The 18,197-nt window shown below is 40.6% G+C and overlaps 2 protein-coding genes across 4 annotated transcripts in view; both read right to left on the bottom strand.

Moving 5' to 3' along the window:
- On the bottom strand, positions 1 to 13,562 carry slc39a9 (solute carrier family 39 member 9). Its single transcript, XM_079693853.1, has 7 exons — positions 12,970 to 13,562; positions 11,542 to 11,650; positions 9,450 to 9,647; positions 7,180 to 7,251; positions 4,431 to 4,516; positions 3,224 to 3,358; positions 1 to 774 (listed from the first exon to the last, which is right to left on the bottom strand). The coding sequence occupies exons 1-7, from the start codon at positions 13,063 to 13,065 to the stop codon at positions 544 to 546; spliced, it is 927 nt and encodes a 308-aa protein (XP_079549979.1). The 5' UTR covers positions 13,066 to 13,562; the 3' UTR covers positions 1 to 543.
- A 1,423-nt stretch (positions 13,563 to 14,985) lies between these two features.
- rbm25a (RNA binding motif protein 25a) overlaps positions 14,986 to 18,197 on the bottom strand; it is a 28,749-nt gene continuing 25,537 nt past the window's right edge. For 2 of the 3 annotated variants that reach the window (XM_079693060.1, XM_079693062.1), the window contains exons 16-18: positions 16,731 to 16,829; positions 16,515 to 16,562; positions 14,986 to 15,487 (exon numbers count right to left, since the gene is read on the bottom strand). In XM_079693060.1, coding sequence (XP_079549186.1) covers positions 15,395 to 15,487; positions 16,515 to 16,562; positions 16,731 to 16,829 — 240 coding nt within the window. In that variant the 3' untranslated portion in view covers positions 14,986 to 15,394. Of the gene's footprint in view, positions 15,488 to 16,349; positions 16,385 to 16,514; positions 16,563 to 16,730; positions 16,830 to 18,197 lie in introns of all 3 variants that reach the window. The other variant, XM_079693061.1, reaches the window with a different exon arrangement.

Here is an 18,197-nt window from a genome sequence, read left to right as displayed (position 1 = left end):
TACGTCTGAGAAGCTGCGATTTATTAACGGGACACCATCAGTACCCATCATTCCTACAGGAGAAATGATAACGAGCGTCTTGCCGGTTGTCGTGTCATCCTGCGAGGAATAAACGTAGAGAAAGAAACGATTCTACAAACACGTCTTCACGCTAATATGGCACTTGAAATCAGCTCAAAATCAATCTGGATCGACGCTAAGAGATTTACACTCTGTACAATTACATTATAAAAAGGAGAGGTCTTGATATCATCAAATCTCGCTGCGCAACTGCCATCGAGTGAAACATCGATGTGATGATATCTGGACGAGCACGATGCAGGACTCCACGATGATGGAAATCAAACCGATCGTCACCTGGGGGAAAAAAGACTTCAGGTGGGATAAAGGGACACGTAGAGAAGCTGGAAGATGTTTCGACAACTCATTGTTGTTGACTTCAGCTCAGGTTGAGTCACAAACAAGTCCCGCAGCGAGCTCCAGCCTCAACACATCCTTAAAGTTTGAAGTCTCTGTCTCAAATTCCCGCCCTGTCCTCTGGGTCTAATGGTGGTGCCCGACGGAGAGCACCAGAGGGATGAGGCAGCCCAGAACCAGCGCGCCCACCTCCACTTTGCTCAGTCCCTTCCCTCCGTTGCCCCCCGCAGGAGAGTGGCTGTGGCCCCCGCCCACCTCAGGGAGCACGTGCACGGTTGCCACGTAGAGGAAGGTGCCGGCGGAAAACAACATGGCCACTCCGGTGGCGTTGAAGTCGGACAGCGCCTCCTTACTGCTCTGAGAGGGGGGGGGGGGGAGACAAGAGAGCGTGAGGGGAGATGCTTCCTTTTGATGAAACGTGTAATATCTAAACATCAGAGAAGATTCAAGCTTTTTTTAAAAAGGTCAAAATGAAACTTGTATTTTACTAAGAAAGTGATTTACAAAGCTAGTTTATTTATACAGCACTTTTCAACACAAGGCAATTCAAAGCACTTTACAAAAATGAAAGACATTCAGAGCATACAAAACATTAGAAACATTAAAAAAGGAAATATAATGAAACATGAAAAGTTACAGTGCAGTGTGAGATGTGAATAGTTCAATTAAAAGCAGCGGCAAAAATAAAAGTCTTCAGCCTGGATTTGAAAGTAGTCAGAGTTGCAGCAGACCGGCACGTTTCTACCCCTAGTCTTCCCGTGACACGTTCTTTTGAACACTTTTCTATATTCCTTTCATCCATTTTGAATCCCGAGACAACACAAGTTCCTGTTTCACTGTCACCCGAAACAATCTTTGACCTTTAAACCACTTCTTTTGAATTCCCAGAATAAGAATATTTAAACCTGTTTTAAGACTTCCCTCATGACTCTTTGGCCTTAAAGCCACAAGTTCATTTTTAAAGGTCCCCTATTAAACTGTTTTTCATCAATATATCACAGGTCTCAGATATATACAGAGCCTGTCTCTGATTGGCTGAAACACCAAACAGATCATTGCAGCATTACCCATAATCCCCTCTGTTTCAGCCCTGTTTCCAAAGTGCTGATTCTCTGTCTGTTACTTTAGATGAAAATAAGGAGCCCCTCCCCACGCCCCTCTGAGAGAGATTTGGTGACAAAGAACTCAATGGTGCTCTAGGAGGAGATTCAGGTGATAAGGTGGGGGGGGTTACCTTGGTTGCTGATTGGCTAATGGTTACACAAGCCAACACATTGTTATGACATCATAAAGTGGCCAAAATCTGATCAGCTCATTTTCAGACAGGTTTTTATAGAAATGGATCAAAAAGAGAGAGAATCTTTGTTCCTGAAACTTTCAGAGTCTCTTTCCACAGAGGGGACACATGTTGATGTAGAAGAGATATGAAGAAGAGGGGACACATGTTGATGTAGAGGAGACATGAAGAAGAGGGGACACATGTTGATGTAGAAGAGACATGGGGAAGAGGGGACACATGTTGATGTAGAAGAGACATGAAGAAGAGGGGACACATGTTGATGTAGAGGAGACATGAAGAAGAGGGGACACATGTTGATGTAGAAGAGACATGGGGAAGAGGGGACACATGTTGATGTAGAAGAGACATGGGGAAAAGGGGACACATGTTGATGTAGAAGAGACATGAAGAAGAGGGGACACATGTTGATGTAGAAGAGACATGAAGAAGAGGGGACACATGTTGATGTAGAGGAGACATGAAGAAGAGGGGACACATGTTGATGTAGAAGAGACATGGGGAAGAGGGGACACATGTTGATGTAGAAGAGACATGGAGAAGAGGGGACACATGTTGATGTAGAAGAGACATGGGGAAGAGGGGACACATGTTGATGTAGAAGAGACATGGGGAAGAGGGGACACATGTTGATGTAGAAGAGACATGGAGAAGAGGGGACAAATGTTGATGTAGAAGAGACATGAAGAAGAGGGGACACATGTTGATGTAGAAGAGACATGGAGAAGAGGGGACACATGTTGATGTAGAAGAGACATGGAGAAGAGGGGACACATGTTGATGTAGAAGACACATGAAGAAGAGGGGACACATGTTGATGTAGAAGAGACATGAAGAAGAGGGGACACATGTTGATGTAGAAGAGACAGGAAGAAGAGGGGACACATGTTGATGTAGAAGACACATGAAGAAGAGGGGACACATGTTGATGTAGAAGACACATGAAGAAGAGGGGACACATGTTGATGTAGAGGAGACATGAAGAAGAGGGGACACATGTTGATGTAGGAGACATGGAGAAGAGGGGACACATGTTGATGTAGGAGACATGAAGAAGAGGGGACACATGTTGATGTAGAAGAGACATGAAGAAGAGGGGACACATGTTGATGTAGAGGAGACATGAAGAAGAGGGGACACATGTTGATGTAGAGGAGACATGAAGAAGAGGGGACACATGTTGATGTAGAGGAGACATGAAGAAGAGGGGACACATGTTGATGTAGGAGACATGGAGAAGAGGGGACACATGTTGATGTAGAAGAGACATGAAGAAGAGGGGACACATGTTGATGTAGAAGAGACATGAAGAAGAGGGGACACATGTTGATGTAGAAGAGACATGAAGAAGAGGGGACACATGTTGATGTAGGAGAGACATGGAGAAGAGGGGACACATGTTGATGAAGAAGAGACATGAAGAAGAGGGGACACATGTTGATGTAGAAGAGACATGAAGAAGTGTATTTTGTATCATGGGTGACCTTTAAGTTTCATTTCAGTATTTACCTGGCTGAGTCCCAGGAAGGTGAGCATGGCGAGGACGGGCGCTGCGAGGGAGAAAACCAGCAGATGTCTCCGGATCCGGTTCCTCTCCAGTCCGGCATGCATCAGGAACGAGACGAGGCCGAACGCCGCCGGAGCCTGAAGGTACAGAGCAGGAGATTCAACATTTAACATGTACTGCTGCTAAGTACCGCAGCTAGCAGCTACAGTGTGGATACAATGAAACATTTCAGTCTCAGCAGGCTCCTCCAACAGTGCAACATATAGGACATAGAAGTAAGAACAGATGTGCAAGTAAATACAAATGTTTCGGACAAAGTTAAAAGCACACGACGAAAAGTAAACAAACACTGAAATAAAACGTAAAAAAGGCAGAGTTGGAGAGAAGCCAATGACACAGTGACGGCAGCCATCTTCTCTCTAAGAGCTGCACGTAACGATTAGTCTGAAGATCATATTCTTGATTTGTCAAGTATGAGTAAAAATAAGTTTACGGTACCGATAACTTTTTCAACAACATTCAAACATGGCTTATGTTGTCAGACAAACTGCTTAAAACATAAACAATATTACATTAACCCAACAATAAGACAAAGGGAAGCAGCTTAATCCACAAATGTGACTCTGAAGCAAATGAAAATTGATTAAAATGACAAAATATGTTCTTCGTAAACTTTAGCAAACTCACAATGGAATAACTTAGTAAATGAAATCTATGTAATGGAAAAAAGAACGATGAGAATTAGGAACCAAAAGCATATCTTTGAGGAAAGGTGGGAAGGATGGGTCAAGGATAGAACAATGTAATTCATGTATACCTGAGTATTAATAATGTATCCATTCTTTTATTTTTAATATTATTATCATTACTATTATTTATTTTCGGATTTGTCATCTGTTATTTAGTTAATCTATGTACCTAGATGTGTTTATTTTGTTATGTATGCTTTGTGAATATCTGAAATAAAAAAATGAAATTAATAAAAAAAGAATACAATGACAAAATATGACTGATAATCAAAATACTTGGCAATCTTTTAATCTACAACATAAGTCTCAATCACAGGTGCTATAAAGTTACGTAATGTTGATTTCTTAGTTAACATGAAGCTGTCTTCGGCTCTTTCCTGCTGTAACAAATGTAAAAGTCATCTCTGAATGCAAATAAATAAATAAATAAAGGTTTTCTGATTGACTGTAGAAAAGTCACCTTGTGCAGCATGATGGCTACGAACACGATGAGCTGGACGCTGGTCTGAGACGTGGAGGCAGCCGCTCCGAGAGCCACTCCGTCAGCTGGAGACACATGAGGGAATTAAGATGGGGTTAGGGGACAATATTAAAGATCGCCTACTAGGGAAAATCCTCTTCTTCACGTCTCTTCTACATCAACATGTGTCCCCTCTTCTCCATGTCTCTTCTACATCAACATGTGTCCCCTCTTCTTCATGTCTCTTCTACATCAACATGTGTCCCCTCTTCTTCATGTCTCTTCTACATCAACATGTGTCCCCTCTTCTTCATGTCTCTTCTACATCAACATGTGTCCCCTCTTCTTCATGTCTCTTCTACATCAACATGTGTCCCCTCTTCTTCATGTCTCTTCTACATCAACATGTGTCCCCTCTTCTTCATGTCTCTTCTACATCAACACGTGCCCCCTCTTCTCCATGTCTCTTCTACATCAACATGTGTCCCCTCTTCTTCATGTCTCTTCTACATCAACATGTGTCCCCTCTTCTTCATGTCTCTTCTACATCAACATGTGTCCCTTCTTCTCCATGTCTCTTCTACATCAACATGTGTCCCCTCTTCTTCATGTCTCTTCTACATCAACATGTGTCCCCTCTTCTTCATGTCTCTTCTACATCAACATGTGTCCCCTCTTCTTCATGTCTCTTCTACATCAACATGTGTCCCCTCTTCTTCATGTCTCTTCTATATCAACATGTGTCCCCTCTTCTTCATGTCTCTTCTACATCAACATGTGTCCCCTCTTCTTCATGTCTCTTCTACATCAACATGTGTCCCCTCTTCTACATCAACATGTGTCCCCTCTTCTTCATGTCTCTTCTACATCAACATGTGTCCCCTCTTCTTCAACATGTGTCCCCTCTTCTTCATCAACATGTGTCCCCTCTTCTTCATGTCTCTTCTACATCAACATGTGTCCCCTCTTCTTCATGTCACTTCTACATCAACATGTGTCCCCTCTTCTTCATGTCTCTTCTACATCAACATGTGTCCCCTCTTCTTCATGTCTCTTCTACATCAACATGTGTCCCCTCTTCTTCAACATGTGTCCCCTCTTCTACATCAACATGTGTCACCTCTTCTTCATGTCTCTTCTACATCAACATGTGTCCCCTCTTCTTCATGTCTCTTCTACATCAACATGTGTCCCCTCTTCTACATGTCTCTTCTACATCAACATGTGTCCCCTCTTCTTCATGTCTCTTCTACATCAACATGTGTCCCCTCTTCTTCATCAACATGTGTCCCCTCTTCTTCATGTCACTTCTACATCAACATGTGTCCCCTCTTCTTCATCAACATGTGTCCCCTCTTCTTCATCAACATGTGTCCCCTCTTCTTCATGTCTCTTCTACATCAACATGTGTCCCCTCTTCTTCATGTCTCTTCTACATCAACATGTGTCCCCTCTTCTTCATAACTCTTCTACATCAACATGTGTCCCCTCTTCTACATCAACATGTGTCCCCTCTTCTTCATTTCTCTTCTACATCAACATGTGTCCCCTCTTCTTCATGTCTCTTCTACATCAACATGTGTCCCCTCTTCTTCATGTCTCTTCTACATCAACATGTGTCCCCTCTTCTTCATGTCTCTTCTACATCAACATGTGTCCCCTCTTCTTCATGTCTCTTCTACATCAACATGTGTCCCCTCTTCTTCATAACTCTTCTACATCAACATGTGTCCCCTCTTCTACATCAACATGTGTCCCCTCTTCTTCATTTCTCTTCTACATCAACATGTGTCCCCTCTTCTTCATGTCTCTTCTACATCAACATGTGTCCCCTCTTCTTCATGTCTCTTCTACATCAACATGTGTCCCCTCTTCTTCATGTCTCTTCTACATCAACATGTGTCCCCTCTTCTTCATGTCTCTTCGACATCAACATGTGTCCCCTCTTCTCCATGTCTCTTCTACATCAACATGTGGCCCCTCTTCTCCATGTCTCTTCTACATCAACATGTGTCCCCTCTTCTCCATGTCTCTTCTACATCAACATGTGTCCCCTCTTCTTCATGTCTCTTCTACATCAACATGTGTCCCCTCTTCTTCATGTCTCTTCTACATCAACATGTGTCCCCTCTTCTTCATGTTTCTTCTACATCAACATGTGTCCCCCCCCTCAGCTCTTTGGACACAGGGCTGAAACAGAGGGGATTATGGGTAATGCTGCAATGATCTGTTTGGTGTTTCAGCCAATCAGAGACAGGCTCTGTATATATCTGAGACCTGGGATATATTGATGAAAAACAGTATAATAGGAGACCTTTAAGTAAGTTGCAAATGTAACATTTAAAATAAGTAAACTGTTCCTGCTCAAACACTGATCACCTTTGCGTTTAGTTTTTGCATATTACAGTAAATCTCAAGCACTCCTTAATATGGGAAAAGTTCATATTTACACATTGTGACACACAGGATGTCTGATTTCAACTATAGTATATTGTCCATTTGGCAAAGTAGCTCCTGCTAAATGACCCTTCTCTATTCCAGCACCAGTTTGTGATTAAGACTAATGAAGAAGCTGTTAACAATAAATATTAAATAGTATCATCATTTTGAACAATTCAAGTTCAAACCCACATTTATAAATGTCCCCATACTCAATCTGAGACATGCAATATTTGCCCTTCGAAGAACATATTTACCCTGAGCATGTGATGTTCTTTTAATTCAAAGGAAAACCAAATAACCGTAGTACCTGCAGCGTGGACCACCAGCCCCAGGGTGGTGGTGATCTTTGAGGAGGCCCTCGCCGCCTCTGGATCTAAAGCTGAAAAAACAACAAGTCAGAAGAAATTAGCAATGACAATCTTTATAAGTTTAAGAAATACAAATATTAAAAGTAGTACCAAGTGATAATAACTGGGTATATGCAGGAATCCTGAAGTCGAATGTAAGACCTTTGAAGACCTTTTTTAAGACCCTTTCCATACATTTTAAGACCTCAACGCCACTTTGAGTTCTAACCGGTTACCTTGGCGACACACTTTACCTCACATTGACTACAGTATTGATTGTCCTTCCTCCTTATCTTCCAACCATTTACGGTATTTTTGGAACTATAAGTATTTTTGGAATTTACTGTATTTTTGGAACTTTAAGTATTTTTGGAACTTTAGGTATTTTGGGAATTTAAGGTATTTTTGGAATTTAAGGTATTTTTAGAACTTTAAGTATATTTGGAATTTACTGTATTTTTGGAAATTTAAGAATTTTTGGAATTTACTGTATTTTTGGAAATTTAAGTATATTTGGAACTTTAAGTATTTTTGGAACTTTAAGTATTTTTCTGAATTGACTGTATTTTTGGAAATGTAAGTATATTTGGAACTTTAAGTATTTTGGGAATTTACGGTATTTTTGGAACTTTAAGTATATTTGGATCTTTGGACCCTTTCCATACATTTTAAGACCTCATCGCCACTTGGAGTTTTAACCGGTTACCTTGGCAACACACTTTACCTCACACTGACTATATACAGTATTGATTGTCCTTCCTCCTTATCTTCCAACCATTTGGACGCAGACTTGCATTTCCCCATAACGATGTTGCTTAACAACCGGCGTAAACGGACCTTCGCGCGCTATCAAGCAGTGAGCGTGCGATGTCCTGTTCAGGTGACGTCAAACCCAACGGGATGCCATAAATAAACTACACAGAATCACACACCTACGAAATGATTACATTCAGGCAGACTGTAGAATACAACCTCTTTGGACCATTTATATACTTATTGAAAACAAGCTACAAAATGTAATACCTTGGAAAATGCCCTTTAATACTTTTTAATAGCCTTAATGTTCGCCAAGTGATTTATCAACTTTTAATACTTTTTAAGACCCGTGGACACCCCGGATAAGGACAGAGAAGCATCTGAAGCATTAGCTGCTAAAACAATTGGGATCTCATATTGTTCTGAAAAAAGAGTGTGGAGAAATGTTTAGACCAAAACACTTTCCTCCGGAGAAGATTAGCACTTGATATCAGGGTCACGCTGCTGTGACTATGACTGGGCAGTATATACTGAAATTAAATCAATATCACGATGAGACGAGAATTTCTCTTACATTTTAGATATCGTATTATAATAAGTGTTTTCCAGGTTTCAAAGGCTGCATCGTATCAAAGTGATGTCATTTCCCAAATGTACTCGACTTAGCTGTTCCAACATTAACAGTTATTTCCACGTTACTTATGATTACAGTATCGACCCGAGTATAAGACGACCCCTCTTTTTCAAGACTCATTTTGGGAAAAATATATTTTTGAAGACCACATCTTGTTTTCTCCATCTTACTCCTTTGCGGACCGTGGAATGCTTTTCTCTGATTGTTTACATTTTTAAGACAGTCTTTTTGGGCTTGCCATCTTCTAACGTTACATTACATGTTAGAAGCTTTTATCCAAAGCAACTTACATACTCAATACTGTGGACAATCCCAACAGGAGCAATTTGGGGTGAAGTGTCTCAGGGACACAACGACAGTGGGGTTTGAACCTGTGACCCCCTGATCCGATCACCAACGCACAACCCACTGCACCACACGCCTCCACGTAACACCTCATACTCAGTAACACCATATTTCTTTGCTGTTAGACAGTTATTCCATGGCTCCGCTTCGTTGATTACCATCATCTTAAAATTGGCATCGTAACTTGTCTACTTTTGATCCACTATGTTGGAGTTGGCCTCTGTGTGTCTCCATCTCTTTCTCGCCTGTTGCCGTGTACTGTCACTTTAAGACGGTGTCTGCCTTGGGGGAACACGATCTGTTGTTGTGACTGTGTAATTACATCGAAAAGTCTGTACCAAGAATATAAGACGACCCCTCTTTTTCAGATTTTTTTTCTAGGGAAAAAGAAACCATCTTATATTCGGGTCAATAGGTATTTAACAAATACCCCATTGCAAACTGAACACGTCGTGCCCCCCACTAGACGAGTGTTTTACGGTTGTGTTCACTGACCTTCGGTGCTGTGAACGTGCGCGCTGCCGATCTGGTCGACCAGCAGCATGAAGACGAAGCCGAGCACCAGAGAGACTCCGATGCAGGCGTGCAGCTGCTCGTGGCTGTGCTCGTGCTTCCCCCCCGCACTCACGTCCACTTCCCCCTTCGTCTCCGACACCTCCACCACCCCCGCCTGGCCGTGGCTGTGGTGAGCTCCTGCAGGAACAAAAAGAGACACATGGACAGTTAAAGAAAAACCCTTTAACACATCTGGTTACAGAGAATGCTATAGTGATATTTCTGAAACTATGGCTAAATATTCTCAGCAACCTCTATTTTTCACTTGATTGAAACAAGACGATAACGTTACGTCAACCCGTCATATGAAATATCAACATGTAATATTGTTGATGGATAAAACAAGAGAAAAGGGCTGTTAGAAAAGTTCTCTAAATGGCATTTCAATTGTAGGACATATTCTGCTGACGTTCAGGTGTATATCAGTATGTAGTGTCTCTACTTTAAAGAGTCCTCTCCTGCTGATGTTCAGGTGTATATCAGTATGTATTGTCTCTACTTTAAAGAGTCCTCTCCTGCTGATGTTCAGGTGTATATCAGTATGTATTGTCTCTACTTTAAAGAGTCCTCTTCTGCTGATGTTCAGGTGTATATCAGTATGTAGTGTCTCTACTTTAAAGAGTCCTCTCCTGCTGATGTTCAGGTGTATATCAGTATGTAGTGTCTCTACTTTAAAGAGTCCTCTCCTGCTGATGTTCAGGTGTATATCAGTATGTAGTGTCTCTACTTTAAAGAGTCCTCTCCTGCTGAAGTTCAGGTGCATATCAGTATGTAGTGCCTCTAATTTAAAGAGTCCTCTCCTGCTGATGTTCAGGTGTATATCAGTAAGTAGTGTTTCTACTTTAAAGAGTCCTCTCCTGCTGATGTTCAGGTGCATATCAGTATGTATGTCTCTACTTTAAAGAGTGCTCTCCTGCTGATGTTCAGGTTCATATCAGTATGTAGTGTCTCTACTTTAAAGAGTCCTCTCCTGCTGATGTTCAGGTGTATATCAGTATGTAGTGTCTCTACTTTAAAGAGTCCTCTACTGCTGAAGTTCAGGTGTATATCAGTATGTAGTGTCTCTACTTTAAAGAGTCCTCTCCTGCTGATGTTCAGGTGTATATCAGTATGTAGTGTCTCTACATGTCTCCATGCTTTAATATTCAAAAAGCTCTTTATTGTTCTCATACTGCCTGTGCTGCAGCACCTCTCTTCACCCTCTGTCTGAAACCAGAGCACAGTCTGCTCTGATTGGTTAGCTGGCCGGCTCTGTTGGGATTGGTCAACCACTTAGAGATGTCCAGCCCCTTAGCCTATCACGTACAATGTGTTGAAGCACTAGCCAATAGAAGCACTTACTTAAGTGTTTTAATTGACTAAGATAGAACTTGAACGCCTCAGAGGTTTGGACTTTGAACTTGAGTGTAAAAACCAGATGAGCGTCACAAACCCACGTAGCTTCTTCGGAGACAATGCAATGCAAATAATTACAGAACAAATATCTGTGTTTGAACTGGGACTGCTACGTAAGAGGAAAAGACGTCATCATGTTTTACAGCTTTCTGACCTTCGATCAGTTTGCAAAGGATTCATATAAACAGAATAGTCTATGTTCAGTATTTAGTTTGCAGACTCAGAAAAAGGTCTTGACGTTTTTCGCATGCATTATTCAAAGTGTTCTGGCATTCTTTTAAATAAAACATTGACTAAACAAGTCTGTCTTTCATTGGACTTTAGGTTTAAACACTTTTTAGGCTGCTATGGACAATCAGGCAATAATGTACATTCTCAAATATTGAAGTGGCTGTTATTTTGTATATATTGAATGTTGTGTTTTTATTCAGGTCTTAATGTGTGCACATGTACAACTGTGTCTTCTTCTGATTCTTATTCTGTGTATATATATATAGGTTTCGATTCGATCTCTCTGTCTGTACACACAAACTGGAAGATTGACAATAAAGTTGACTTTGACTAAGCATAATCAAACGGGGAAACATTTGTGGGAAATCTGTGAGGGAATACAGTCCGGTGTGTTTGTTAACTCTACCTTCAAGTATTTCTTCATAAAGCGCGTGGACGCCCTCAGGAATGATGACAGCGAGCGCGGTGCCACACAGCAGCCCGGCACCCAGCACCGTGACCAGCTTCAGCTTCTCCTATATACACACACACACACACACACACACACACACACACACACACACACACACACACACACACACACACACACACACACACACACACACACACACACACACACACACACACACACACACACACACACACACACACACACACACACACACACACACACACACACACACACACACACACACACACACACACACACACACACACACACACACACACACACACACACACACACACACACACACACACACACACACACACACACACAAAACATCAGCCCAAATATGTCTGTGTTTATACACACCAGATCCTCTGATATCTAACAGAGCTCATGATTCAAACCTTGCACAAACCTAGGTGCCTTAAATACCATAAACCACATGCACGTGAGAAAACACTCATGTAAACAATAATGATAATAATACAAATAATGCAAGAAAGCTTGATTCTTGGTTCCTTTAAGTCACATGTGTCAAACTCAAGGCCCGGGGGCCAAATCAGGCCCTCTGGAAAAGCTGCAGATAGAGCCATAAGAAATGAATTCAACTGATTATTTAATGTTTTTTTTTATAGGCAATCATTGAAGCTTTGTTAGTTCCAGGTTTAATATGTGCAATAAGTTCATTTCAATAAGTTCTGCAATAAACATTGAACCAGTCCGGCCCTCGACTAGTACACATTTTTTAATTTTGGCCCACTGTGTATTTGAGTTTGACACCGCTGCTCTATTTTATGTTTCCTATCTGTACCTTTTAGTTTTTGTAACTGAAAAAGAGACCAAAATTAGTCCTTTCCAGTTCAAATAGAATACAAAGAATAGTTTTTCAATATAATTCAGCATAAACTTCTTTATATTCTCAACAATGATTGTGTTTTACAGTCAAACTTAACATGACATGCATCCCCCAAAAGCAGTGATCATTTCAAAGCAGTGTTATCTATCTCCAGACCTTTGTATCGTCCTGTTATTTGTTATTCATGATGCAATCAGTGTCTCTGATGAAAAGACAGACGAAGACAAAACTGACAGAGATGAACTTGTACCTCTGTCAGTGGTGGAAAAAGTACTCAGATCTTTTAAGTAAGTTAACAATACATGATTGTCAAAATACTACAATTAAAACCCTAACATATGTAGTGGAGTAGAAGTACAAACTACAAAGTAGCATTCAATGGAAAGTAAATTACCTCAACATTGTACTTGAGTAAATCTACTTAGTTACTTTCCACCTCTGCTCTCTGTGAATTTGCAAATGTGGTTTAAGTTATCCCAACACCAAGCTTTTAAGAACCACTTTTTGTAAAGCTTTGCATGCACACTTACCTCTGAGAAGTTGACAGCCAGAGGAATGGTTCCTGCCACATAGCATCCCACCAACATGGCGAGAGACAGCAGGCTGATGGAGCTGAAATCGTCCATTATTACTGCACTTTATGCTAATGCTAGGCTAACCAATAACAACCAACCGCCACCTCTTTAACACTAATAATCCTTACAGTTAAATTACATGCCACGAGATGCAACTGTTGCTTCTCAATAGTGGCTAATCTAATAAACTTCTCTGTAATCTGGACTAAATTCAGATAGCTGCTAAACATCCACGTTTATCTTAAAAGAGACGTTACACTAAGCTAAGCTAACTGTGCTAAGCTAACTAGCCTCCGTATCAACAATTCACAAACTATGAATCCCTGACACGTTCTCGTTCACTTGCAAACATCCGACACTCCGCATAGTGTCCTACAGATTTAGCTGTCAGTAACAATAAGGTGATAATATTGCAACTTCCAGACTTGTTCAGCAGCTGGAGCTCAGACAGGCTAACAGAACATCCTGTTGTTAGCTGCTGGAAGAACATCCGGGTCACAACGCAACTGCTCAACCTGTGAGAGAAAACCTGCCACGTTTCAGCCTCACGGGAGGAAGGCACAGGAGGGCTGATAATCATCAATATCATCCTAATGATAATATGAACAACACATTTAATTTAAAGGCGCCTTTCAATGCACCCAATTACACATTTTCAAATATTATTATAATAATAAAAGTGATGGATTTGATACAAATACTGTATATATCTTTTTTAATTCAAATATTTTTATTTTTGGGGAAATGTCACATTCACAAGAATAAATGTATTAAAATATGAAAAAATAACAAAGGCAATCATACGGGAGAGAGTAGAGCCACCTGAGGAAATTGTTTTTGGGATGTGACCAAAAGTAAAATAAATGTTGACTTTCCAGATTTATTTCTAATTATTTTTCAGGTTTTTCCTGAAAAAATAAATCAGAATTAACATTTTTTACTTTTGGTCACATCCCAAAAAACATGTTCTTATGTGGCCCTAATCCTACTTTACTTGAAGTGTTACCTTTTGTTTTATCCTTATTTTCTTTATATTTTATGTGTAAGGCAAGGCACGTTTATTTATATAGTACCTTTCAACACAAGGCAATTCAAAGTGATTTACAAAAATGAAAGACATTAAGAAAATAGAATTTAAATATAGTCATTAAAAAGCAAAGATAATCATGAAAGGTCTGCTATTATGCAAAATCCACTTCTTCTCAACATGTAAAAACATGTGTACAACTGTGGAAAGAGACTCTGAAAGTTTCAGGAACAAAGATTCTCTCTTGTTGTCCTGATCCATTTATTTAAAAACCTGTCTGAAAATCAGCTGATCAGATTTTGGCCACTTTATGATGTCATAACGATGTTTTGTCTTGTGTAACCATTAGCCAATCAGCAACCAAGGTAACCCCCCCCCCCCCCGTATCACCTGAATCTCCTCCTAGGGCACCATTGAGTTCTTTGTAACCAAATCTCTCTCAGAGGGGCGTGGGGAGGGGCTCCTTATTTTCATCTAATGTAACAGACAGAGAATCAGCACTTTGGAAACAGGGCTGAAACAGAGGGGATTATGGGTAATGCTGCAATGATCCGTTTGGTGTTTCAGAGCCAATCAGAGACAGGCTCTGTATATATCTGAGAGCTGTAATATATTGATGAAAAACAGTATAACCAACCAAGGTAATATTCATATATATATATTCTTGAATAAAGGGAACAAATGAATAATCTTATTTCTAAAACAAAGCCTTTTAAAAACTTGGATGGAGATTTTTCACAATTTTCCCCACAAAATCATCTGTCAAGAAAATAATTGCCAAAATGAAATGATGAAAATAAGAATAGTTCCAGCCCTAAATGACGGATCGCTTATCATAGCTATCTATAAAAGTTGGATACTGGAGAGGGACTTTTGTTATATTGTAATAGAGAAAACTAAAATGTGTTTGTCATGCAAAACAAAAGGAAAAAGACCAACAACACTTTCTTAAAAAAAAGCATATTTATTATCAGTTCACACAACGGAGCCTCAACAGGACGACAGTAAATCAAAGCAGAGTCCAACGTGTTGCAGAACCAAGTGTGTGTGTGTGTGTGTGGGGGGAGGGGGGGTAGCAACTGTCTCCTGCCTCAAACAGCATCAACAAAGGAACAAAACAACCAAGGTTTCATCATGCAGTATGTTTGAGCAATCCCTTTCTGTCCACAGCTGACACTCTCCCTTCCAAAGACTCACACACACTCACACACACTCTTACACATACTCTTACACACACACACACACACAGAAGGCTGGTCCTTGCTGATGGGATGGAGGGTGTGATGTGTTTACAGTCTGTGGGCAGCAGATCTGGGATTTAAAAAGGGAGTCGGACGGAGAAACGAGCGGTCTTTATTTCGCGAGTCCGATCTTCTTCGCCTCCGTTTCGTAAATCAACAGCCTCCACATTTTCACTATGAACACTTCTGCCTCTTCATCCAGAACCTGAAAACACAGCAGACAGGTTGGGGAAACACACTTTACATCCAGCAGCTCAATACACATTAATGTGACGTGAAGGTTCAATTGATAACTTAGGAGTAACTGTGTACCAATGGAGCAGGTTAGGCTGCTTTAACCCTTCGATGCATAAGTGGGTCTGTCTTGACCCGGTGAGGTGGGTTTCTAGAAGTATCTTTGTAATTACATTTTTTTTATCATTTCATATTCCAGCTATTCCTCAAAAAATATGTTTTGGATATCATGCCATTCACCTTTTAAGAAATTGTCGTTTTTGTATTTCTACCCCAATCTATCCATAAGTGGGTCAAAAATGACCCGCATGCATTTCCTATGGGAACCTTTGATTCTTATCACCTGTTGCTGTCAGGAATACATTCACTGTGGAACACACAGACTACATCACAGGAAGATTATTTTACACAGCAGGATCTGATACCGGTCAGTATAATAATAATAATAATAATAATAATAATAATAATAATACATTATATTTGTATAGGGCTTTTCAAGGACTCACAGTCGCTTTACAATATAAGGGAAGGTTAGGGTGGGGGGTATAGGACTATCAAACTTGATCAACCGGCATGGATTGATGGGGGGGGCTATGAGTAGACAAGAGGAGAAGAGATGAATTTTGAAAAGGGACTGGAATACTGCGAGGGTCTCAGAATAGCGGAGATTTTTGCATCGATATGTTCAAAACGTTTTTTTTCAGAATGTAATTTTTTTTTCTAAAATTATAAATAGTGAAAAATTAAATATAAAATATTTCTAGTGTGAACCAAAATATAATACAACTGATTTTTCTTAACCAGAATGACTTAAAAACACATTATTCTAATACTTATGGAAGAGTGTAGGGTCCGGTCACTCGGGCATCTAAGGGTTAACAGAGGACAAGCCCAGTATAAATGAACTATAGACCCCAAATAAGGAAAGGCATTGAAATGAAACCAAACTTCATAAAAGATTAATTAAAATGTCAATGTGTCTTTGTAGTTTATCTTACCATTGCAACATCATCAAGAATACCCTGAGGGGTGCTGTGTGCCATCACCTGGGGGGGGGGGGGGGGGGGGGGGGGGGGGGGGAAGCAGCAGAGAAACACATTTCAAGACACACACAAGTTCAAATTATATATCAAAACATTCTTAGATGAATATTCAATACCTGACATATCGTCCATGGGGACAAGTACTTTCAATTAAGGTAAATAATCACAAACCTTTGAGCAGACAAACTCCACCAGTGTCGCCTCCTCCTCTCCGATGTATTCAATAATCTTTTTATTGATCCACGGTTTAATGCGGCGATCCATCAGAGACTGCAGGAAGAGAAAGACATTTGAAAAAAATACTGATCATATAAATTACAACACTGTAAAAAATAAAATTAACATCGCATCGATTGCAGTTTTATTGGCCAAATTGCACTTTCTGTTAAATCTGAAATGCTGATTCCCTTTCCTTCACGGCATTAGAATATAACGGTGTGTTGGTATTAGAATGGACAATTAAATAAGTCACTTTTTCCCCAAAGTGCACACAATGTAACCTTTTCTCACTCCGTCACATACATTTCAAAAAATAAAAGCACAAAACAAACATCAAAATGAATCCAGTTGAATATAAATGAACTTAAACCAAACTGGTGGAAAAGATCTTATAGGAAGACATATCATGTAATTGACATCAAGTCTTTATGTCCTTGTGTGTGATATTGTGAATCATGCTTTTTATGTATTAATGATTTATGATGTTATCATCACTTAGATATCTGTGCCATCATAAGAGATACAGAGGTGAAAGGGGATGACATTGCCTGAAATGTATGAAGCCTCGGGAGTCGGACCCACATACTGTAATGTTCGGACTATAAGCCGCGCCTTTTTTCCCATTTTTCGACGCTGCGGTTTATATAACGGTGCGGCTAATCTATGGATTTTTACAGCTAACGGCCACTAGGGGACCTCCTAAATCTATGGATTTTACAGCTAACGGCCACTAGGGGACCTCCTAAATCTATGGATTTTACAGCTAACGGCCACTAGGGGACCTCCTAAATCTATGGATTTTACAGCTAACGGCCACTAGGGGACCTCCTAAATCTATGGATTTTTACAGCTAACGGCCACTAGGGGACCTCCTAAATCTATGGGTTTTACAGGTTACAGTCCACCACCTTTAACTCTATGGGCTCTATGGCCGGTCCGCGCCCCCCACCTTTAAGCGGCGGGCTCCAGCAGGAAAAGCTGGAGGCCGGAAAAGAGTGAGACAGGTAGCGCGCAAAAGTAAAAGTGGAACCGAGAGTGGTACGAGAGACAGAACGAGAGCAAGACAGACAGACATTACGAGAGCGAGACAGTTTGTCCCCGTACCACTGGTTGAAAACCACTGCTGTTGATCACTGCCGGTACGTGCGCTGGGAGCGCAACGTTTAAGTTTGAAAGTTGAAAAGTTTGTGTGTCTGAAACGCTATGTGATACAGTACAGTTTACACAGCACATGTTCTGTAGCTACTATTGCACTAAATGCTAACACTTGAATACGTTATGCAAATATGCAACTTGTTTGTTGAAATGTTAATAAATGGGAGCTTCCTCAAACAGCCATCTCTTTCCCCACAATCCCCTCTGTGCACGAACCCTTACATATGGTAATTAAACATTAAAACACCTGCGGCTTATAGTTCA

Source organism: Notothenia rossii, assembly GCF_949606895.1.
Source record: "Notothenia rossii genome assembly, chromosome: 7".
Classification (NCBI taxonomy): Eukaryota; Metazoa; Chordata; class Actinopteri; order Perciformes; family Nototheniidae; genus Notothenia; species Notothenia rossii.
The sequence above is the reverse complement of the archived record's forward strand: the minus strand, read 5'-3'. Positions and strand labels throughout refer to the sequence as shown.